General features: G+C 40.3%; 3 protein-coding genes across 7 annotated transcripts in view; 2 read left to right on the top strand and 1 right to left on the bottom strand.

Moving 5' to 3' along the window:
- On the bottom strand, positions 1 to 5,742 carry LOC133509856 (E3 ubiquitin-protein ligase Midline-1-like). 2 transcript variants are annotated; one of them, XM_061837269.1, is made up of 7 exons: positions 5,605 to 5,742; positions 3,572 to 4,256; positions 3,190 to 3,495; positions 2,884 to 3,117; positions 2,763 to 2,785; positions 2,305 to 2,438; positions 1 to 1,686 (listed from the first exon to the last, which is right to left on the bottom strand). In XM_061837269.1, the coding sequence occupies exons 2-7, from the start codon at positions 4,133 to 4,135 to the stop codon at positions 1,088 to 1,090; spliced, it is 1,860 nt and encodes a 619-aa protein (XP_061693253.1). In that variant the 5' UTR covers positions 4,136 to 4,256; positions 5,605 to 5,742; the 3' UTR covers positions 1 to 1,087. The 2 variants fall into 2 exon arrangements, with proteins under 2 accessions (XP_061693253.1, XP_061693254.1); XM_061837270.1 differs by having other exon boundaries at positions 2 to 1,686; positions 3,400 to 3,495.
- On the top strand, positions 4,940 to 15,212 carry LOC133509854 (delta-1-pyrroline-5-carboxylate synthase-like). The gene is made up of 17 exons (XM_061837267.1): positions 4,940 to 5,266; positions 5,668 to 5,775; positions 6,377 to 6,528; positions 6,619 to 6,768; positions 6,842 to 6,946; positions 7,038 to 7,196; positions 7,569 to 7,659; positions 8,152 to 8,276; positions 8,387 to 8,531; positions 8,637 to 8,710; positions 12,873 to 12,972; positions 13,248 to 13,468; positions 13,549 to 13,686; positions 13,776 to 13,971; positions 14,133 to 14,254; positions 14,375 to 14,657; positions 14,734 to 15,212. The coding sequence occupies exons 2-17, from the start codon at positions 5,679 to 5,681 to the stop codon at positions 14,913 to 14,915; spliced, it is 2,340 nt and encodes a 779-aa protein (XP_061693251.1). The 5' UTR covers positions 4,940 to 5,266; positions 5,668 to 5,678; the 3' UTR covers positions 14,916 to 15,212.
- A 1,200-nt stretch (positions 15,213 to 16,412) lies between these two features.
- Positions 16,413 to 19,902, top strand: part of LOC133509830 (arginyl-tRNA--protein transferase 1) — a 60,428-nt gene continuing 56,938 nt past the window's right edge. For all 4 annotated transcript variants that reach the window (XM_061837229.1, XM_061837228.1, XM_061837227.1 and 1 more), the window contains exon 1: positions 16,413 to 16,604. In XM_061837229.1, the coding sequence (XP_061693213.1) occupies positions 16,505 to 16,604 (100 nt within the window). In that variant the 5' untranslated portion in view covers positions 16,413 to 16,504. The remainder of the gene's footprint in view (positions 16,605 to 19,902) is intronic.

Below are 19,902 nucleotides of genomic sequence, written 5' to 3'. Positions count from 1 at the left end.
TATGTGTTTATTTTTTTATTGTTTGTCTAATATAGTTAGTTTTTACTGTAAACTTAATTACAGATAATCTGGTTATAGACTATAAGGTTAACATCTTGGGTGTTCTGCACATTTGGTTATGATTTAACATCTTATGATGATATTCACTTACATAATGCGTTCGGAGTCATTAACATCCTACGATATTGCATTACTTGCTTATGTAGTCTAACTGAGTTTAACTGAAAAGTTCAAATTTGGCCATGTTCACACACATACAGTTTCTATGAAATATAGATTTTGTTCCAACATTAGTGAAGAAATGGTGACGCAAGACCTCAAATTACAATCCCAACAAATGCTATTTCTTTATGATCTATGAAGGCAAACAATAATACACATAAAAATGCAGAATCACACACATATTCCGGATTGATTAAGTAAAACCTCCGCAGGGTACACTGACATGTGACACTGAAGGCACGACTGACCTCGGTGTTGTGTTGTGCTGAGGCTTATGGAGTGAAAAGAGCAAGCAATGGACAGGTCATTAACTTTGTGGACTACAGCACATGAGAGTAGTTTGTCCCAGAAAAATTAATGGATAAAATCTTTATTTTTACAGTCTATTGTTGTGTCGGTTACAGACTCGTATCATGTAAAATACTGAAATAAAACCTAAAACGAATGCTATCTCAGCATGATTTGTGATTTGTCAACCTCTAACCACCATCATTTTTATACATCCATCCATTTTCTTCGCCGCTTATCCTCACGAGGGTCACGGTCAGTGCTGGAGCCTATCCCAGCTGTCAATGGGCACCCTGAACTGGTTGCCAGCCAATCGCAGGGCACATTGAGACAAACAGACGCACTCACAATCACACCGAGGGGCAATTTAGAATGTCCAATTAATGTTGCATGTTTTTGAGATGTGGGAGAAAACCGGAGTCCCTGGTGAAAACCCACGCAGGCACGGGGAGAACATGCAAACTCCACACAGGCGGGTTCAGGATTGAACCCAGGACCTCAGAACAGTGAGGCCAACGCTTTACCAGGTGATCCACCGTGCCGCCCCATAATTTTTATACCGAAACAAATTACAAAGTCACTTGTCACCGCCATCTGTGTCAACACTCCAGTCCCAGGGGTGCTTAATCCAAAACATGGTCAGGGGATGCCTGTTCAGTCCATTCACATCAATGCAGGGGTTAAACATTGGGAAAAGAGGCTTTTTGCACTTCACTAAGAATGAGTGGAGCAGGGTCATGGTGTCTGCATCGTAGAACGACAGCTCCCCCTTTGGGAGATTTGCCAATATGCCCAACTTTCTGACTTTCTTCCGCACTTGCAGCTGTTTTTCCTGGGTATCATGGCAAGCCATGTACTGTCCCTCACCGTGGTATATGCACCAGGAAGTCTTATTCACGATCAAAGCAGAAGGCCCTAGACTCGGACCAAGATCTCCAGGGACCGGACCAGTGGTGACACCAATCAGCCAGTACGGTTTCTCCTGTACAATGACTTCCCAGTAGTGGTGGCCAGTAATTAAACTCTTCTGAGACAAAACACTGTATTGGGAATTATATGGTTGTGTGGTTGAAGGCTCACTGTCAGGTTGCATTCCCCAGCACACTTGTCTCCCATCCCGCGATATGTTCAGCTTTGGATGAGCTGTTTTCAAGTCGAGAGCGGGACAACTTAGATCTGCAAGGACAAATTAAAAGCCAGAGCACAATTATAGGGATGACATGTAGATTTTCGAATTGTATCAAATGTGGTCTTAATCTTTTTCAAGGTTTTTCCCATTAAGTGTCACTATGGATTGTCATCCTTATCTTCTGCATCCTCTTCTCTAACACCAACTGTCCTCCTGTCTTCCCTCACAACATCTATCAAACTTCTCTTAGATCATCCTCTAACACGGTTGCGTGGCAGCGCCATCCGAATGATCCGTTTATTACTATACAATACTCACACTCTTTTCTTTGAACGTATCCAAATTGACAAAGTTTGTCTTCAAAACATCTAACCCTTGACTGGAAACTTTTGTAACAGAGGAAAGCCTCTTGCTGCTCGATACATTCCAAAGTATTATCATTTGATATTGAATGATATATGGCAGCACGATGAACAATTGATTCGTACATCTGGCACAGTTCTGTGGTTTGGGGTTTGAATCTAACCTCTCCCTCTAATTTGCTTTACATTATTTACCATGGGTGAACAAATTCTGAAACTCAAATAACTTGGAAATCAACCAACATCACTGAAATGATTGTGGCCGACTTTGGCAGTTCCACTGTATACCATAAGTTGACTCACAGGACCACATTCGGGGAAAGTGCTGAGACAGAGCCACTGACAGGTCATCCACCAGCTTCTCTATTGTTCTTAGCTTGTCAGGCTCACAAAGCTCTTTGTCTATCTGCGGAATGGGTGCCAACTTTGGAGGGTCACTACAATTAAAAAGGAACACAAACAAAAAAATATTTATCAATTATGACATGGGAAAAAAAAGCTTATCAAGACAAGTAAAACAAATATTAAAAACAACACATTTTTACCCTAAAATATGCGGGGAAAAAATCTGGCAATGGAACTAATATGAATCAAGTTGATAAGATTGTTCAAATAAGATTTTGAATGTTAAAAGAGCCCAAAACTCTCACATAATAAGTACAGTATGATGTTTTCACTACAAATACATACCCGGTACGTTGCATGGTAAAATTTTGTGCTTTTGCATGAAATGAAATATATTCTGACAAATGAGCACTCACCACAGATTCTGTGCGGTGATTTGCTGTAAAAAAAAAAAAAAAGCAAGATGATCATGTATTGAATTATGCAAATGACATTGGGACAAAAATTCTAATGTTCTCTACATCCTTTTCAAATGACCTGTATGAAGCTCAAGTCGTGTACTTCTTGTAGGAGTAGTTTACTGGAAACTCTTTGGTCATCGATTTCCTTGATGCGAGCCTCCATGTGTCCTCTCTGCGCTTCCAGCCACTCGGTCATATATTCCTCCTCTGCGTCAATGATCTGCATCATCAGACGCTCGTCACCATCCAGCACGACTCGGATCCTGCTGTACTTGTCTGAGATTCTCTCTCTGAAGTCCGCTGCAGACATCTGAGAATGAAAAATAATCATCTAAAATGCTGGAATATCAATTAAATAACTTGTTATTATTATTATTTTTACAGTAACGGTACCACCGGAGAGAGCCCCCGGGGATGACCCAGAACACGCTGAAGAGACTATGTCTCTCAGCTGGCTGGGAATGCCTCGGGATCCCTCCGGAAGAGCTGGAAGAAGTAGCTGAGGAAAGGGAAGTCTGGGTATCCCTGCTGAAGCTACTTCCCCCGCGACCCGACCCGGAGAAGCGGGAGAAAATGGATGGATGGATGGTACCACTGTTTGTGTATACATGAACTCCAAGTCCTTAATAGCGTTCTCTGCTTCGCATCTCATCTGCAGCAATTGTTTCATAGTTGCCTCCAACATCCTCTAAAAACAGATGTACAAGTTGTTATTTTTGAATGTAATCCTGTCAAAAACAAGTCATCCCAAACACAATAATGACCTTTAAATCGGTGCAGGCTTCATTTAGCTGGGCAGCTCTGTGATTCTTGTGTGCGCCAACTAGGACGCACAAACAGCAAACAGGGACTCGCTCCTCCAAGCAAAAGAGCTTCAGCTCGTCACGGTGGTCTTTGCATTTTAAAGACAGCAGATCCTGTGTCACCTCCACCACTGTGTGTTCCCTCAGTGCAGATCTTTGCTGGTGCAACAGGGCATGAGCTTGGCATAGTGAGGCATCACAGGTCAGGCAGGTCTGAATAGCTTCTGATGGCGTCTTTATGCAGTGGTCACAGCAGATAGTTGAAGAAGAATTGATTTCTGTGGGTAGCACCGGTGTTGAGGATTTGATAATGAAATCCTTTACTTTGCTTTGAAGGCTGGCATCTATCTCCAGGGTGAGGTTGGATGGTAGCAGGATCTGACATTCTGGGCAGAAGAGAGGACCTTCCTCACAAACAGCCTGGATGCAGCTCAGACAAAAGTCATGTCTACATGGGAGTTTCACAGGGTCTGTGAAGAAATCCTGGCAGGCAGGGCACTTCAGCGTTTCTTCAGCAGTCCCCATAGCTCTGCTCAGACCTTCTGTGGTGACTCAATGAGAATGCCTTGTGTTGCTTGTCCTACTCATGAATGTTTCACAGGCCTCTTTCTTCATGCAGCCACTCACGTGCCTCGGTATCACATTACTAAAGATGTGCAGAGAAGTGTGAGATATTTTTAGGTTTCCTGGACTGCCTCATTCTGAGACACAACACATCAAAGTTGATTTCTGTGGAGTGAAACTTGAAACGTTGATCCAGCTAAACTGGAATTAAAAAACTATAATAATAAAAAAAACACAGACAGAATACACCTGTAAGTGTGTAACTATTGTACAGATACGCACAGACACGCTTTTATATACTTTTTTGGTCATAGCTTGTGTTCGTTGCTAGTATCAACAGCTAATTTTTGTCATAGTGTATTGTCTTTGAATTTGATGATCCCATGGGACAATGGATGTAATTTACCCACTGTGCCAACTTGTCAATATATTTATGATAAATATGCATTGTCATAATCAAATAATAATAAACTCAAATCAATATTCGCTAGCCAACAAAGTTACAATACATTTCATATACTTTAAAATTTAAAAAGTAAATAGACAGGTGTAATACAATTGATTTTCCCCAAGTACCTCGATAGTAATGTATAATTTTGCTTTCTGTTACGTCAATATCCAGCTACTATTTTAAATTTTCATTTATTTATATTTATATTGGTAATCACACGTAGTAGTGGTATACACGCCTGCTTTTGGTGCTGGCAGCGTGGACTCGATTCCCACTCAGTGATGATGTTGATATCTGCCCTGCGACTAACTGGCGACCAGTTCAGGGTGTAGTCCTGCCTTTCACCCGAAGCTAGCTGGGATAGGCTCCAGCTGTCCCGCAAACCTTGCGAGGATAAGCGGCTTAGATAATGACATGACGTGACTATATTTATATTGCGTCCGGGTGGCTCCTGAGCATAGGCTTCGTAAACGGAAACCTTACGCAAGCGTCGTTTCTGAATCGCAACCCGTTGCGCTACTGCTTCAATGTGGGCTGTTGATGTGGCAGCAGAGTGCCGGCAGCTTGATCACGTCGTGTTTTTCTCCAGAAGTTCACTCGAGTGGATTTGGGGCGCTTTTCTCAATCTGGATCTTTGTCTGGTATAATATTTCAGTCATTTTTTTGCTCTTGACCATTTTGGATCGTTTGCATATAGTGGAAAAATAAAACATAAGATAAGGCTAAGCTAGCTAACATATGCAGCCATGGGATCACGTTTAGCATAATGTACAGCCTGAAACGCACTCAGCGATTTAGTGTCATGAGGCGGCATAAGTACCGCAACATTCATTCGTATAAACGTCACCCACTGTCTATTTAGAGTCATTATTTTGGGTTAACATTGGTTGCCCATATACATATCGTATGAGTAGTTAACTACCAAGATATACAATAAAATGTTGCAGCCCTAATTGCTTATTCCACAAAGTTACTTTACCCGTTAAGGCAGGTCCCCTGCACTAAATGGCCATTGCTCTGTGTTTGTCACACTTGATTTTAGGGTTCGGTGCCATGTTTGCCAGACTCCGCTTGTGCTCTCGCTTGCTACCCAGAATTCGGCAAGTGAAAGTCACACCTGCCACTCTCAGAACATTTTCCCAAGCAAAATGTAAGTTGTACTCATCTGATCCAGTATAAATGTGAAATGTTTCTGGTTTTCAAGTATGCCAAGTAATGTAATCAAAATGTTGTCATGTAGTGAGTGGCCTGTTGGCGTATACTCAACCCAATTGCAATTTTGGAACACGCTGACATTTTTTCCGACGTGCAATAGATTTGAAACTGAATGAAAATTTCATTGCATGATTATCACAAACAAAAACTGGACAAAACATGGCAAAAAGTTTCATTTGTATAGACACAAATTCTATAACCCCATCTATTTGATGTTCAAAATTGTAAACAACAACCAAAATGAATTTTCACAAACAAAATCCCACTAAATTTACTGAAAAGGGCTACAATAGACAGGGATATCTTTTATAATGGTCGAAATTCATTCAAACTGATTAAATAAAGGGTTTATTCTTCATACATGCACACAGTTTTCACTTAGATTTTGGTAATTGAAACTAAACAAATTGAAATCACAAATGTGTGTTTCCCACCAAGGGGATTTTACATGTCTTTTAAATCATAAATTCAATTTGATGAGTAAATCAGTTCACCCGTGAACCATTAAGTGTTTCATCCCTAATGTGCACTTGCAGTCTCGCACCCACGCTCCCATGGAAAGTCTTTTGCCCATCGAAGTGAGTTGAAGCAAGCCAAACGCATTGTGGTGAAATTAGGGAGTGCTGTGGTGACACGGGGAGATGAGTGCGGCCTTGCGTTGGGGCGGCTGGCGTCCATAGTTGAGCAGGTAACGCACCATTCATATTGTTGGGTGATCATATTAAGGTAGAGTAGGTTTCTTTATCTCATTTCATTATCCTTTCTTGTACCCTGTCAGGTGGCCATGCTGCAGAATCAAGGCAGGGAGATGATGATTGTCACCAGTGGTGCTGTGGCATTTGGAAAGCAGAGATTAAGACATGAAATCCTGCTCTCCCAAAGTGTCAGACAAGCTTTACATTCTGGTCAGAATCAGCTAAAGGAAATGGTGATCTATAACTTTCTTTCATAATTGTCTGTTTAGTGTTCTGTAGTCATTTTCACGACTAAATCTCCCCCAGGCAATTCCAGTTTTGGAGGCAAGGGCCTGTGCTGCTGCTGGACAGAGTGGTCTGATGGCATTGTACGAAGCCATGTTTACCCAGTATAGCATCTGCACTGCACAAGTATGCACTTAAGCTTTTTTTTTCCACTGAATACTCAGAAGTGTTGGAAAGTTACTGTAACTGAAGGCTTCTTACATGTTTCTTTCTGCAGATTTTAGTCACAAACCTGGATTTTCATGACGAGCAGAAGCGACGCAATCTTAACAGCACGCTTCTTGAACTTCTACGGATGAACATAGTTCCCATCATTAACACCAATGATGCTGTTGTGCCCCCCCCTGTTCCCAATAGTGACCTACAGGGCGTAAATGTGGGTACTGTGTGAAGGGCATGCTGGGAATGCTACATGCGGTCCATGTTGTGTATAGGAATTTCTTAAGGGGAAGGCATGCATCAAGTCAAATAATTTTTAATGTTATGTTTCTACTCATTGCAACATTCACATTTTGGGAACATGCTTTTTTTTTTTGGTGATATTTGGGTCTTTTCACTGCTTTAACTGCATGGTGTAAATTCTTGCTTATGTTGGCTTGAAATAGGTGATCATTTAGCCACCTGATGGCTTTTGCCATGTAGCCACTAATGAAACAAAGAAATTGCTTCCCCCCTTCTCCCCCAACCCATTATAATTCATAACCTGATTTTTTAAATGGCTTTATCACAGTGGCTTTATGCATTTCAGGTTATAAGCATCAAAGATAATGACAGTCTAGCTGCTCGTCTGGCTGTTGAAATGAAAGTGGACCTCCTAATTGCCCTGTCTGATGTTCAAGGTACAGAATTACCTGATTAGTTGACCTTTTCAAAAGCTAGCATTATGAGTTTTAGGTTAATTATTCCCCCAAAATTGTCTAAAAACTTTGTGTATTGTTTGATTTTAAATTGATTTAAATACATTTCATTTTGTGACCTTTCCTGCGCGTGGGTGGCAACTAGTTCATGGTGTACCCTGCCTTCTGCGCGCAGTTAGCTGGAATAGGCTCCAGCATACCTGCACCTATAGTGAGGATAAGAGGAGAGGATATTTTTGCAGGTCCAGGTTGTACCCTACCACCCACCCAAACTCAGCGAGGATAAACTCCAGTTAACCTATGATCCTAGGAAAAAGAATTGACTTAAATTTGCTAAATTATTCATGCATTATTCCAAACTGAAATGTGTATTGTTTTTCTATTATCTGCAAAAGCTTTGTCTTTTTTTTTTTTTTTAACTGACAACCATGCTTGAATGGAAGATTAAATTTGAAAAACAACTCTCTTCTATAGGCCTATATGACAGCCCCCCGGGAACAGATGATGCCAAACTCATTGATATCTTTTATCCTGGAGACCAACAGTCAATCACTTATGGAACAAAATCCAGGGTTGGCATTGGTGGCATGGAAGCCAAGGTTGACACAACAGAGAAAATACTTCATCATAAATTGTCATCAGTTGGTTTCACAAAAAAAAAAGAAAAAAATGCAATCATGATAAAAGTTCACTGTTTTCTAATACACAGGTCAAAGCAGCCCTGTGGGCACTACAAGGTGGGTCATCTGTGGTCATTGCCAACGGGACAGATCCCAAAGTCACAGGCCATGTCATCACAGACATTGTGGAGGGGAAGAAAGTTGGCACGTTTTTCTCTGAAGTAAAACCGGCAGGTGCATTTAACTAAATGCAAATGTAGCTCCTCATGTTTCATGATTGTGTAGTTTACAAAAATGAGTTCTTGTTAAGTATTTTTGGATTGTATTCTTCACCATCAGGTCCGACTGTGGAGCAGCAGACAGAGATGGCCCGTCATGCCGGAAGAACTCTGGCTTCATTGCTTCCAGAGCAGGTAAGTTTCCCTCATTATTTTGGCATGAAAAATTACCAATTACCTATATTAATAATGTGAGTGGTAGTACAGGGTTCGCACGTGGCCCTAAAAGTCCCTAAAAACCCCTAAATTTTCGAAGGTACATTTAGGGGCTCCTAAAAGTCCTTAAAATCCGCGAAAACCGGTCAAGCCCCTAAAAAGGCCTTAAATTAAAAAAAAATCAAAGGGAGGACCTCTACCACCAAAATTCTCCCTAAAAAATAAATTAATCTTTAATTTAAAAAAAAATAGCGATCCGTCTGGCGTCCAAATCAGCCAGAAATTGTCAACGGAAGTCACCGTGTTGACAACTAGTCACCATCTTGTCGATATTCCATTGTTTGTTTCCGTGAGTAGGCATTTCACTTCATCTTCGTTACGGCGTAGCGTAGTTCTTTCATCGATCCAACTTGTATCACGGGGAAGTGCATTTTTCAAGAAGCTTTGGTTGAAAGTAGAGTTTGGGAGCTGGGTCTTACTGCCATATGTGCAAGCAGAGTTACCAGCTTGAAAAGATGGGCATCAAAGCGCTGGAGTCGCACCGGAAAAACAGGAGACACGCTGATTTGGTGAAGACTCTCTCATCTTCCGTTGGTATGAATCTGTTTCTAAAATATCAAGATAGTGAAGTATCAACTTCAGGCAGTGGTACTTGCAGTGCATGCGCACTAGGGATCGCAAAAAACGCTTACTTTCATAACCGGTTTTAACCGAACAGCTGTAGCAAAAAAAACGGTACCATAGTGGTGTTTACGTAATTCACCCGCGGGACCTCGAGTTGGGGTGCGGGGTTCCGCACGGACTGTTTTTGTTGTTGCTCTTCCGGAGTGACGAGTTCACAGAGTTCCCCCCGTTATGCGAGTAGTGTTTTGATGTCTGGCAATAAAACTAGTTTACTCCCATACTTTGGAGCGTTTTCTCGATGCCATGTTTGATGTTTCTTTGATTTAACTGAATGTTCTTTTGAGTCCAACTTTACTCTAACAGCGAAACTTGAAAAAAGTGGAAATAATGTTGAAAAAAATAGCGCAATGTGGAGTACCGGAACTGGAAGAAATGATAGGAAATTTTAACCGATTCCGAACGTCTGATTACGGTTTCGGTTTTAAAGAAAACCGGTTATAACTGGTTATTTGTAACCGGTTGCGATCCCTAATGCGCACCTACAGTTGTCCAGCCAGAAGTCAGGCTTTATGAACGTAGTTCAATACACGAAGACTGACTTGTTAAAGGCAGAGATCGTGTGGACTTTAAAAGTGATCTGCAGCCATTACAGTTACAAATCTTGTGAAAATAATTCAAAAGTGTTTGCAGTCATGTTCCCAGACAGTGACATTGCTAAAAACTACCACTGTGGGGAAAGGAAGACTTCGTACCTGGCTACATTTGGCATCGCTGCCCACTTTTCATCTCTACTGCCTCAAAGCCAAAAAAGCCAGAATAGAGACTGACATATCAACGCTTATTGAGAAGGCTGACAGGCTGTGTGAGGAGGCAGAAGAAAAGAGGAATCTGAGGTTTATCACTGAGGCCAATGCACTCAGAGGCAGAGCAAAGGACAAGAGAGCCACTTTGACACCTCTGGAGCAACAAATTGAGGAGGCACTGGGTAGGCTCAAGGAGCTAGAGTAGGGGTGCTGAAACAGACATCAGTTGAAGACATTTGTGTATATAGTTGCAATTGTAGTTAGAATCTGTTTTTCTGTATACTGTAATGTGAAGACGTTGACAATGGTCATATCAATGAGAACTACCACAAGGGGCGACAGGTAATCACTGTCACAGGTACTGAGGTACTGGAACATTTGATGAACCAAGAACGGTTGATGGCACCATTGGGTGAGTCTTCTTTCCTTACTCTTGATTTCCCACGATGGCCCTAAATTTTTTGTGTCGGCCCTAAATTTTTTCCCTGTCAGCCCTAAATTTTTCGTGTCAGCCCCTAAGAATGCCCCTAAAAAGCCCTTAATTTTTTTGGGTCAGACTGAGTATGAACCCTGTAACTCATTTCTAAGAGCGAGGCTTTGGTGAAGGAGGATTACTATTCGAGTCTTGCTGTGGACAAAAAAAATGTGACTAGTTTCTGGAGAGATGCTCGTTACCCTTGAGCAGGGCACAAACCACCAATCCCTAAATGATTACAGTGAAACCTTGAATCGGAACCTTAATTTGTTACAAAACTGTAAATAGAAGCAATTTTTAGAATGAATAAGATAAACAGAGCCAAACCTTCTTTGCACACAGATGGCCAGAGGTTGGCAAGGCATACTAGAACACCTAAATGTATTTTAGTACAAAGTTTTTTTTTTCTTTCTTAACATTCAGTTATTTACAATGGCCATTTTAATAACTTACGCACAACAACACCCATAACAAATCCATTAAAAAATGTGCTCCTATAGCTTTACTAATGTCAGGCCTGGTATTTTCAAATCTTGAAAGATTGTTCCAATTCACTATCTTAGACCGAGGAGATTTCAACTATCCCCTCCACACATGAAGACTTTTGGTCAAAAATGTTGAATGCATTCATTTAAGTTTGTCACCTCTCACCTACTTCGGATGCTAAAATCGAGACAAATCCACTCTTAACCACACTTTAGACCAAAGGACAATCTTATAGGATAAGCTCAGCTGTACGTTGGTTTGGCATTTGATGTGCTCTGTTAGGAGAGTAGAAGGTTCAAGACAAAAACAGCTTGATTGGCTGTGTGTGTATCGAATTATCTAAATATTTTTGCGGGGTCAGATTGGCTAATGATAGCAACAGAAAAAATATACCTTGCTTGTGTTTTGTTAAATTTAACTGGAGAATATTTGAATGCCAGAAACTGATTTGGCTGGTATAAGACAAAACACATTGAGATCAGCTGCAAAAATAATTTATTGTCAGTTTTACCTCTATTTTACAGAGAATATCTTGCAGCTCTGAATCTGATCCATCATCATTCGGGGGTCATGTTCTGCCTTCCTCAAGATCTCACACAATAATCAAACACATTCCGAACTGTGGTTGACTTCACATGACTTCACGTTTCTATTTACATATTTTTAAAGTCATGTTGTGAGTTTATGAGTAATAAGTCAATTGTAAGAAAGAAAGGAGTACAAAATATAGATTTAAGTTTTCAAAGGTAGGGAGTAAAAATAAAAAGTTATCATAAAAATAAGTACCCAAGTACAGATGCCTGCCGAATCCCAAGTACACCGCGTACAAATGCTTTATTTTCCACTACTATGAGCCAAAACAAGATATGACTGGAAATTTTGTTCACAAACGGATATGTTCATGAACTGAGCTTCCACTGTACACAATGAACTGTCATTTATCTTGAGGGCTATGTTCCAGAAAACTCCTGCAATGAATGAATGAATGCATGAAGTACCAACCAATGGTTTATTATATTATACAGATATATATATGCAATTTAGAGCCAATATGTGATACTTTAGAGTGTCACAGATATTTTTAGCCGAAGTCTACATAATCACATTCCTAGTTGGGTATGCTCTGCTTGAATGATGTGAAGAGCAAATGCAGACATGGTGTGAACAGGCTACAGTATATCCTGCCTTAAGCATTAGCACCATTACACATTGAAGGTCCTGGCTTTGTAGTCAGTGAAAAGCATTACAGGAACCCAGAATTTGTTACAGAAATATTTGTAACTACAGTCGTGTATTTGTAGAAAAATCAAGCTCAACGTTGGCTTTTACTTGTATTGTCCCTGTTGATATTATTAATCTGTCCACTAGATAGTCATCAGGCTACGGTTGGATTTGTGAATTTATTTCAGATAAATATTTCTTTGGCTTGTGTTTTAAACAGTAGCTTTCTGATCATGTTGTTAATATCCTCAAGCAATCAGGTCGATTACCAAATGTATGAGTTGAAATTATTCAGTCAGGTTTATTTTTTGCTAAGAATAAGAGCCTTATTGACATGATGTGAGTCATTAGTGCCACACAAAAATATAGCCAAAAATCTAACTGTATCAGAGCTGTGCAGGTGAGTGACTGCCCTACACTGACCTATTTAAAAAAAAAAAAAAAAAATTGCTCTACACTAAATCTTCAAAAAGTGAAACGCGATTTAGCAATCGATTATTGCATATCAATTGTGGATGTTTCGTGTTTCCAGAGAGGTGAAATCATCTGCAGTCTTGCTGAGTTGCTTACAGAGAAGAAGGATGAGATTCTGAGTGCTAACAAAAGAGACATGGAGATAGCAACATCATCAGGTAAAGAAACAGGCCTCCCCTGCTGTATATGTTTCACTAGCTTAAGGTATAGGTGAGTGACTTATTAAGCTCAATAGCCTTGTTCTTGGCATCTGTATTATGTGGGTTTTTGGATTGCACATAATTATGAGTAGATTTTGTTGTGACTTGTCAGTTCAGAATGCATCTTCTGTAGCTGAGCATGAACACTGATCATTCAGGAGCCAGGCCCTCCAAGGAAATCTTTATGCGGTATTTATTAATTGTCCTAATGTATACATTGAAATTCTTCAAAGGTCGTTTCTCTCAGGCTCTGATCGACCGGTTGAGTCTGTCAACAGCTAAACTGAACAGCCTCGCCATTGGTCTACGTCAGCTAGCTGTGTCTTCAAGGGATAGTGTGGGTCGGGTACTGCGGAGGACCAGGATTGCAAACAACTTGGAGTTGGAGCAGATCACTGTCCCCATTGGTGTCCTGCTGGTCATCTTTGAGTCACGTCCCGACTGCCTCCCGCAGGTAATCATCACTGTCACGTTTGTGTTCATAATACCGTATCTCGATGCTGATGATAAATTTGTCTGTAATGTGTGTTTCAGGTATCTGCTTTGGCCATTGCTAGTGGAAATGCTTTGCTGCTGAAGGGCGGCAAGGAAGCTTCCAACACCAACAGGATTCTGCATCAACTCACCCAGGAAGCACTTTCTATTCATGGAGTTGCAGACGCTATTCAACTTGTGAGATCTAAAGTGTTTGTTTATATACATGCAGCAACATTTTTCCCTGTGATGACAATCTTAGTTTTTACATTGCTTGTGCCATGCAGGTTAGCACACGAGAAGAAGTTGAAGATTTATGCAGACTGGACAACGTAATTGACCTTATCATCCCGAGAGGGTCGTCCCAGTTGGTACGAGACATCCAGAGAGCAGCAAAGGGTATTCCTGTACTGGGCCACAGTGAGGGTGTCTGTCATGTCTACATTGACAGTGAAGCAAGCATTGACAAAGCTGTTGACATTGGTATGTAGCCCTCATGTGTCTATATTTTATCCATTTTAGCTACGGTTGTGTTTTAAGGTTTCTGTGTCTAATTTCTGTTAATGTTCAGGTATAAACCAGTGGCTTTTAAGTGTATCACTTGTAGGACACTATGTGCATAAGCTGTATACACTTGATTGCAGTGCGAGACTCTAAATGTGACTACCCTGCGGCCTGCAATGCCATGGAGACCCTACTCATTCATAGAGACCTGTTGCGAACTCCAATATTTGACCAAATCATCGATATGCTGAGGACAGAACATGTAAGACATAGTTTTGGGGAGTTGTCCATTTAATCCAATATGGTTCAATATATTTTCTTACCCCTTTAAATTATTTGGCTGATTACAAAGAATTACTCTATCCCATTTTCATTTCTTTAGGTAAAGATACACGCTGGTCCTCGGTTTGCATCATATTTAACATTCAGCCCATCTGAGGTGAAGTCCCTGCGGACAGAATATGGAGATCTGGAGTGCTGCATCGAAGTGGTGGACAGCATGCAGGAGGCTGTGGACCATATCCATAAATATGGCAGCTCCCACACTGATGTCATTGTTACAGAAAATGAAGAGACAGCTGAACATTTTTTGCAGCAAGTGGATAGTGCATGTGTGTTCTTCAACTCAAGCTCTCGTTTTGCTGATGGCTACCGCTTTGGTCTCGGTATGGATATTTATTTCACCTTACATCATTTAGAGAAAATTATTTAAAAAAATGAAAGAGTCAATTATTTTTCTAGGTGCTGAAGTGGGGATCAGTACAGCACGGATCCATGCCAGAGGTCCAGTGGGTTTAGAAGGGCTTCTTACCACCAAATGGGTCCTTCGAGGAGAAGGTCATACTGTGGCTGACTTCTCTGAACAAGGAAGTATGAAATACCTTCATGAAAACATCCCTGTTCCCCAGGGGAACTTCAGCTAGGTTTCTGTCCAAACTATCAGTGACTCGAGTTTGCAAATGTCAGTCACATACAAAGGTTTGTGTCTGAAAGTAGCACTTAGTTGGTGCTGCTAATTTCTTATACAAATTAAGTGTTACACAAGAAAGCTTGCATGATTTCTCCCCCTCCCCAGTGATTAATTAAAACATTTCACTGACACAGTGGGGATTTTTAACTTATTTTTCTACAAATTCAATCGTTGCCTTTTTGTAATTTACTGTAAATGCAGTTCTGTTTAGTGACCTATCTTCCTGATGCATTTGAATAAAAACTACTCTGGTAAATTGTGTTTGCTTTATCATTATAACTTTTCTACCTGTGGGTTATGTGTTCTTTCCTATTTCATGATCCAACTACAAATTTAGATTATCATTCATAATTGCTGAAACGATAACTTAGATCCGTATCTTTGGTGTTCATTGGTGGGAACTGTGAGAAGAAACTAAGTAGGCTGTAAATAGTGCTCATGTCGAGATACTTGACTAAAAATTTCAGGTACCTGAGTTGTATATTTTTCTGGTGACTTTTTTTTTTTTTTTTTTACTGAATTCAACATCTATACTTCCCCTTTTTTTACTTTGTCAAAATTTGTTAATTCCCCTCCCCCCCAACCACGGACGATGCTATGTTTAAAATAAATAAAAAAAGACCACAGTGATGGGAGGGTTTGAATACAGGGAGCACCATTGACTTGCCACATACATTTTCCCCATCAATGATCTGGCTCGTATGTCTTGTTTCAAATAGCCTGCGCCTAATATTTAAAAAAAATCGCTATATTAATGGGGTGGGTTAAGACCTACGACAAATATTTTATTTGCTTATGTTTGCCTATGCAGGACTTTTAGTTCACTCGTGACTCCTGGCAGAATACAATATAGCCTCCAGCAAAGTTGTGTTTAGGCTCGTTTTATATTTCTTGGTACGAGCAATCTGCAAGTTGATCAAGGAGGCAAACTGTTTTGACCTGAACTCCTCCTCTCAGTCTGACCTTTCAGTTGAAACCGTACTTCTTGACCATTTTTTTAAAGACAGCATTTGTATTTAAGTACAGAGTATGATTATTTTTGCCACTTTAATGTGTTTAATGTATTTTACTTTCCCCACCTTGAGTTAATAGTCTTATTTTTTCTGTAATTAAGATTTTTTTTCTGATTGCAGACGATTTAATGTTGATCATAAAGTAAACCTCATTTAAAAACTGTTTAGAAATTAAATTCATTTAAATTTACAGAACATGCATTGCTTTCACTTTTTGTTGTTTGAATTCCGTGGTTGTGTGCTAATGACGTTATTTATCGGTGGATTACATCATAAAAAATAAATGGATATTAACACTTCAATCTTAATCATATTGCATGTTCTTCATAAATAACGGGTTTTACCCTTGTGAGGATAAACGGCTTGGAAAATGGATGTATGTTATACAGTAAATTAAAGTGGCATGACTGACGCATTTGTTCGCCTGAGCTGGTCAATAAAGTTTTTTTTTTCCACCCAACTGCAACTGTCAGTAAACCGGCCGGCTGAACGCCCTATTCGCAACTATCATCGATTTTTCGGACTTAACATGGCAGGAAACAATTCCTATACTATTGTCGAATATTTCGGTGGGGATGACGGTTACCGCTGTGGTTACTGCAAAAATGAAAAGGGAAACTTTTCTCACGGTAAGCGAGTAATATGATAGCCCAGTGTATAGATTATCATGCTAGCAAACTAGCTCTTCTAGTCAGCCAGCGACTTCGCCGAACGTTGTGTGATATATATTCACACATGAAATGATGAACGGAGTGTTAACATTCTTACTGCAGGAGGGGTTGCTCGTTGTAGGACTATGTCACCAGGTTTTATACCCCAAAGTTTATGTTTCTATCCGGAAAACATAATCAATGGGTATCGAGTATTATATGCAGTGTATTATACCAGACGAGTCTTGTGTGCAATGTAAATGTTGATTTGCGTAGCGACGCTCTCTTCTTAGCTCATGATAAACACTGCAAAATTAGCATTATAGATAACTGTTGTTTTGCCAATAGCATCGCGCTAACTAGCACAGCACCGCATAGTCACATTGACAAGGATGTGCCCGGCCACGTAATACGCCGCTCAACACTGCTATTAACATTCTTCAAAAATCTTGGAAAAGTTCATTAATCTCAGTAGTTGTTAAGTGAAGGTCGGAAAATATACAGATTCATGAAATAAATTGAACAATATTTTTAGTAGGATAATTCTAAACCATTCTGATTGTTTGCACATCTGGTTCACAGTTCTAGTGAAGTTTGCATGTACTCCACTTGCTTGCTTTCCTCAGAACATGCTTCTTAGGTTCATTCAAGGAATTAGTCTACCGAGGTTAATGCAAGTGTGCATGTGCGTACCCTGCAATATACTGGCGATCAGACCCAGGTACCCTGCCTAGCTGTCTCTCCCACAATTGACCCCTCCATACGGGGCACTTAACCACGCCTCCTGAAGTTACGTCACCCCACGTGTGCTAACCTCAGACAAACAATTAGCAAAAATGGCGGCGCAGGAAGAAAAGACTACAGCGAAATTGTCCGATTTACCAGCTGATTTCTCACTCGCATTCTTAGCGAATAGTGAAATATCGTTGAAAAGCAGACAGCAGGGCTTCAAGTATTTCAGCGAGGGGTATTTCAATGGTATTTACATGCATATCGACGGAGAAACCATTGATATTAGCGCGAGATCTTTCCGGAGTCAGAGGAAGACCGAGAAGCCACATAATATAATATATTATAACCCAAAGACGAATTCGTCATTGACAGTTTCCTATTTTCGTGTTACATAATCACATTTGTGTGCAGAATCTGAATGTGTATCTGTATAGCCGTTTGTGAAGCGCCGTATGAAGGAAAAGAAGAAGGCGAGGCTTGATTTACGAGTTGTTTCTCTCGTTTTCTTTGTGTAACGTCACGCGCTCCCCTCAATAATTATTCTTGAATTAGTGCCGAACCTACGTAAGTCCAAACCGAGTACGACAATCACTACTTTAGTGTCCTCAAACATCCTTCCTTCAGTCTTGGTGTCTTGGTGCAAGTCGAAGGCTTTTAGGACTCGCTAGTCCGGTTTAGCTTAGCTCACTAGCCGCCAACAAAGAGACACGTTTGTGCTGTCAGGTCATCGCAAAGTATCGCTTAACACAGATCAAGTGTGTCAATCATTCACACTTAGCTATGTTATGCAAGCGAAGAACTGCTAATTCATTTATATGAGACATGTATTGCAAATCAAATATAGGGCATACCTTCGTGCAAACATAGTCCTGTTTACCGTAGCTCGGTAGCCGGCCACAAAGAGACACAATTGTGCAGTCAGATTATCGCAAAATATCGCTCAACACAGATCAAGTGTGTCAATCATTCACACGTAGCTATGTTATGCAAGCGAAGAACTGCTAATTCATTTATATGAGACATGTATTGAAAATCAAATATAGGGCTTACCTTCGTGCAAACATATGTGTTCCGGTTGATATTTGATGGATTCAGTTGATCATGCCGTCTTCCACAAAGTTTGATCCATCAAAGACATTTTTCGTACTGGTTCTTCGATTTTGGAAAGGGTACGAATTGAACTCCACCAACTAGCCTTTCAGGATACCTGTCGCCACTATTACAAAGTCCGTGACTACACCTCTTAACCATATCTATTGTTAAAGAACCCAAATACGCGATAAAACGCTAACAAAAGCTATACTGGACCATGCAACGTTGTCTGAGGTAATAGCGGATGCCAACAAGAGGGGTGGTTTATGAAGATATCTGGCCTCTGATCGGTCAGCGACGCGGATGACGCAATTTCTACGGAGGGGTCAATTCACCTGCAAGAGATTCTTGCTCACATGCTACTTGACCCCAGTGAGGCTAGGTGCTGTAGAAAATGTATATATGGATTAAAAAACAAACACAAAAACTCTTTCCCGTTCCAGTTATCTTCCATATTATTTAAAAAGAAAACTAGAAAGTATTTCACATTGTGTTGTGTAGCAAATCTGTAATATATCAGTTTGTTTCACTTTTTGAACTCAACTACAGAAAGAAATGAATTTTTCCACAATCTGAGTTACCAAGTTGCACCTGTGAGATAGAGCTACATATAGAAATGTTTGCAGTTCACCGAAGAGCTTTGCAATCTAAGCATATTTTCGAGGCGTACTATCACAGATAAACCTAATAGATGAGAGTTAGCCATTTTTTAGCCATTTAAAAGAGATCCTGAATACTGTTGTGATATTGTACTAAATCGTCCCTCCAGGCTTTTTCTACACCGCTGATCCTCATTAGGGTTGTGGATGAGCTGTAGCATATCCCAGCTGACTTTTTGGCAAAAGGCTTGGTACATCCGGACTGGTCGTCAGTCAATCGCAGGGCGCACACAGATAAATTTGCACTCACATACCTATGAGTATGGGCAAAGTCAGACGATGTAAACATGAACGTGCATTACATGAGTTGGTCTATAATTTATAAATTTCTATTTTAAAATGAGCATTTAATATCCCGTGTACTAAACATTAAACAGACTATGGTATGGCTTGGTTTTACTATACTAGCATTAGGTCTGATAATCTTCCCTCCACATACCCAAACATAATTTGGCAATACTTAGGTACTCGTGTATTATCTTTGAGAAATATAAGTTTGTAAAATTATTTGCCGGTTGAATAAATGTCTGCTGTTAACTTATATGTTCAGTTATGTGCTCTAAACTAGTTTACAATGAATTGCTCTGCTTTAGATGTAGGCCTACAGTCTGGTAATGTGATATTCAATGTTGCTTGCAAGCTGTGTGTATGATTGTAGCACAAAAGGTCAGAGGTTGAACTGAGATCTTCACCCGCAGTCTTGGGAACCAGGATGAAATCTTCTTTTTCTCCAGATAATAAAGATACATGTTTATTGGGGGGCTATGGGAATGTTACTTGGCAGTACTTCAAGA

This window comes from Syngnathoides biaculeatus, chromosome 12, assembly GCF_019802595.1.
Source record: "Syngnathoides biaculeatus isolate LvHL_M chromosome 12, ASM1980259v1, whole genome shotgun sequence".
In the NCBI taxonomy this organism is placed as follows: Eukaryota; Metazoa; Chordata; class Actinopteri; order Syngnathiformes; family Syngnathidae; genus Syngnathoides; species Syngnathoides biaculeatus.
Note: the sequence above shows the minus strand (reverse complement) of the source record. Positions and strands in the feature narration are given on the sequence as shown.

Coding starts and splice junctions, on each gene's coding strand:
- LOC133509856 (XM_061837269.1), bottom strand. CDS start 4,135: ATGGGGACTGCTGAAGAAACGCTGAAGTGCCCTGCCTGCCAGGATTTC. Junction 3,118..3,189: donor TCTCCGGTGGTACCGTTACT/GTAAAAATAATA, acceptor TTTCATTCTCAG/ATGTCTGCAGCGGACTTCAG. Junction 2,786..2,883: donor ACGACTTGAGCTTCATACAG/GTCATTTGAAAA, acceptor TTTTTTTTACAG/CAAATCACCGCACAGAATCT.
- LOC133509854 (XM_061837267.1), top strand. CDS start 5,679: ATGTTTGCCAGACTCCGCTTGTGCTCTCGCTTGCTACCCAGAATTCGG. Junction 13,469..13,548: donor GTCCCGACTGCCTCCCGCAG/GTAATCATCACT, acceptor TGTGTGTTTCAG/GTATCTGCTTTGGCCATTGC. Junction 14,658..14,733: donor TGGCTACCGCTTTGGTCTCG/GTATGGATATTT, acceptor TTATTTTTCTAG/GTGCTGAAGTGGGGATCAGT.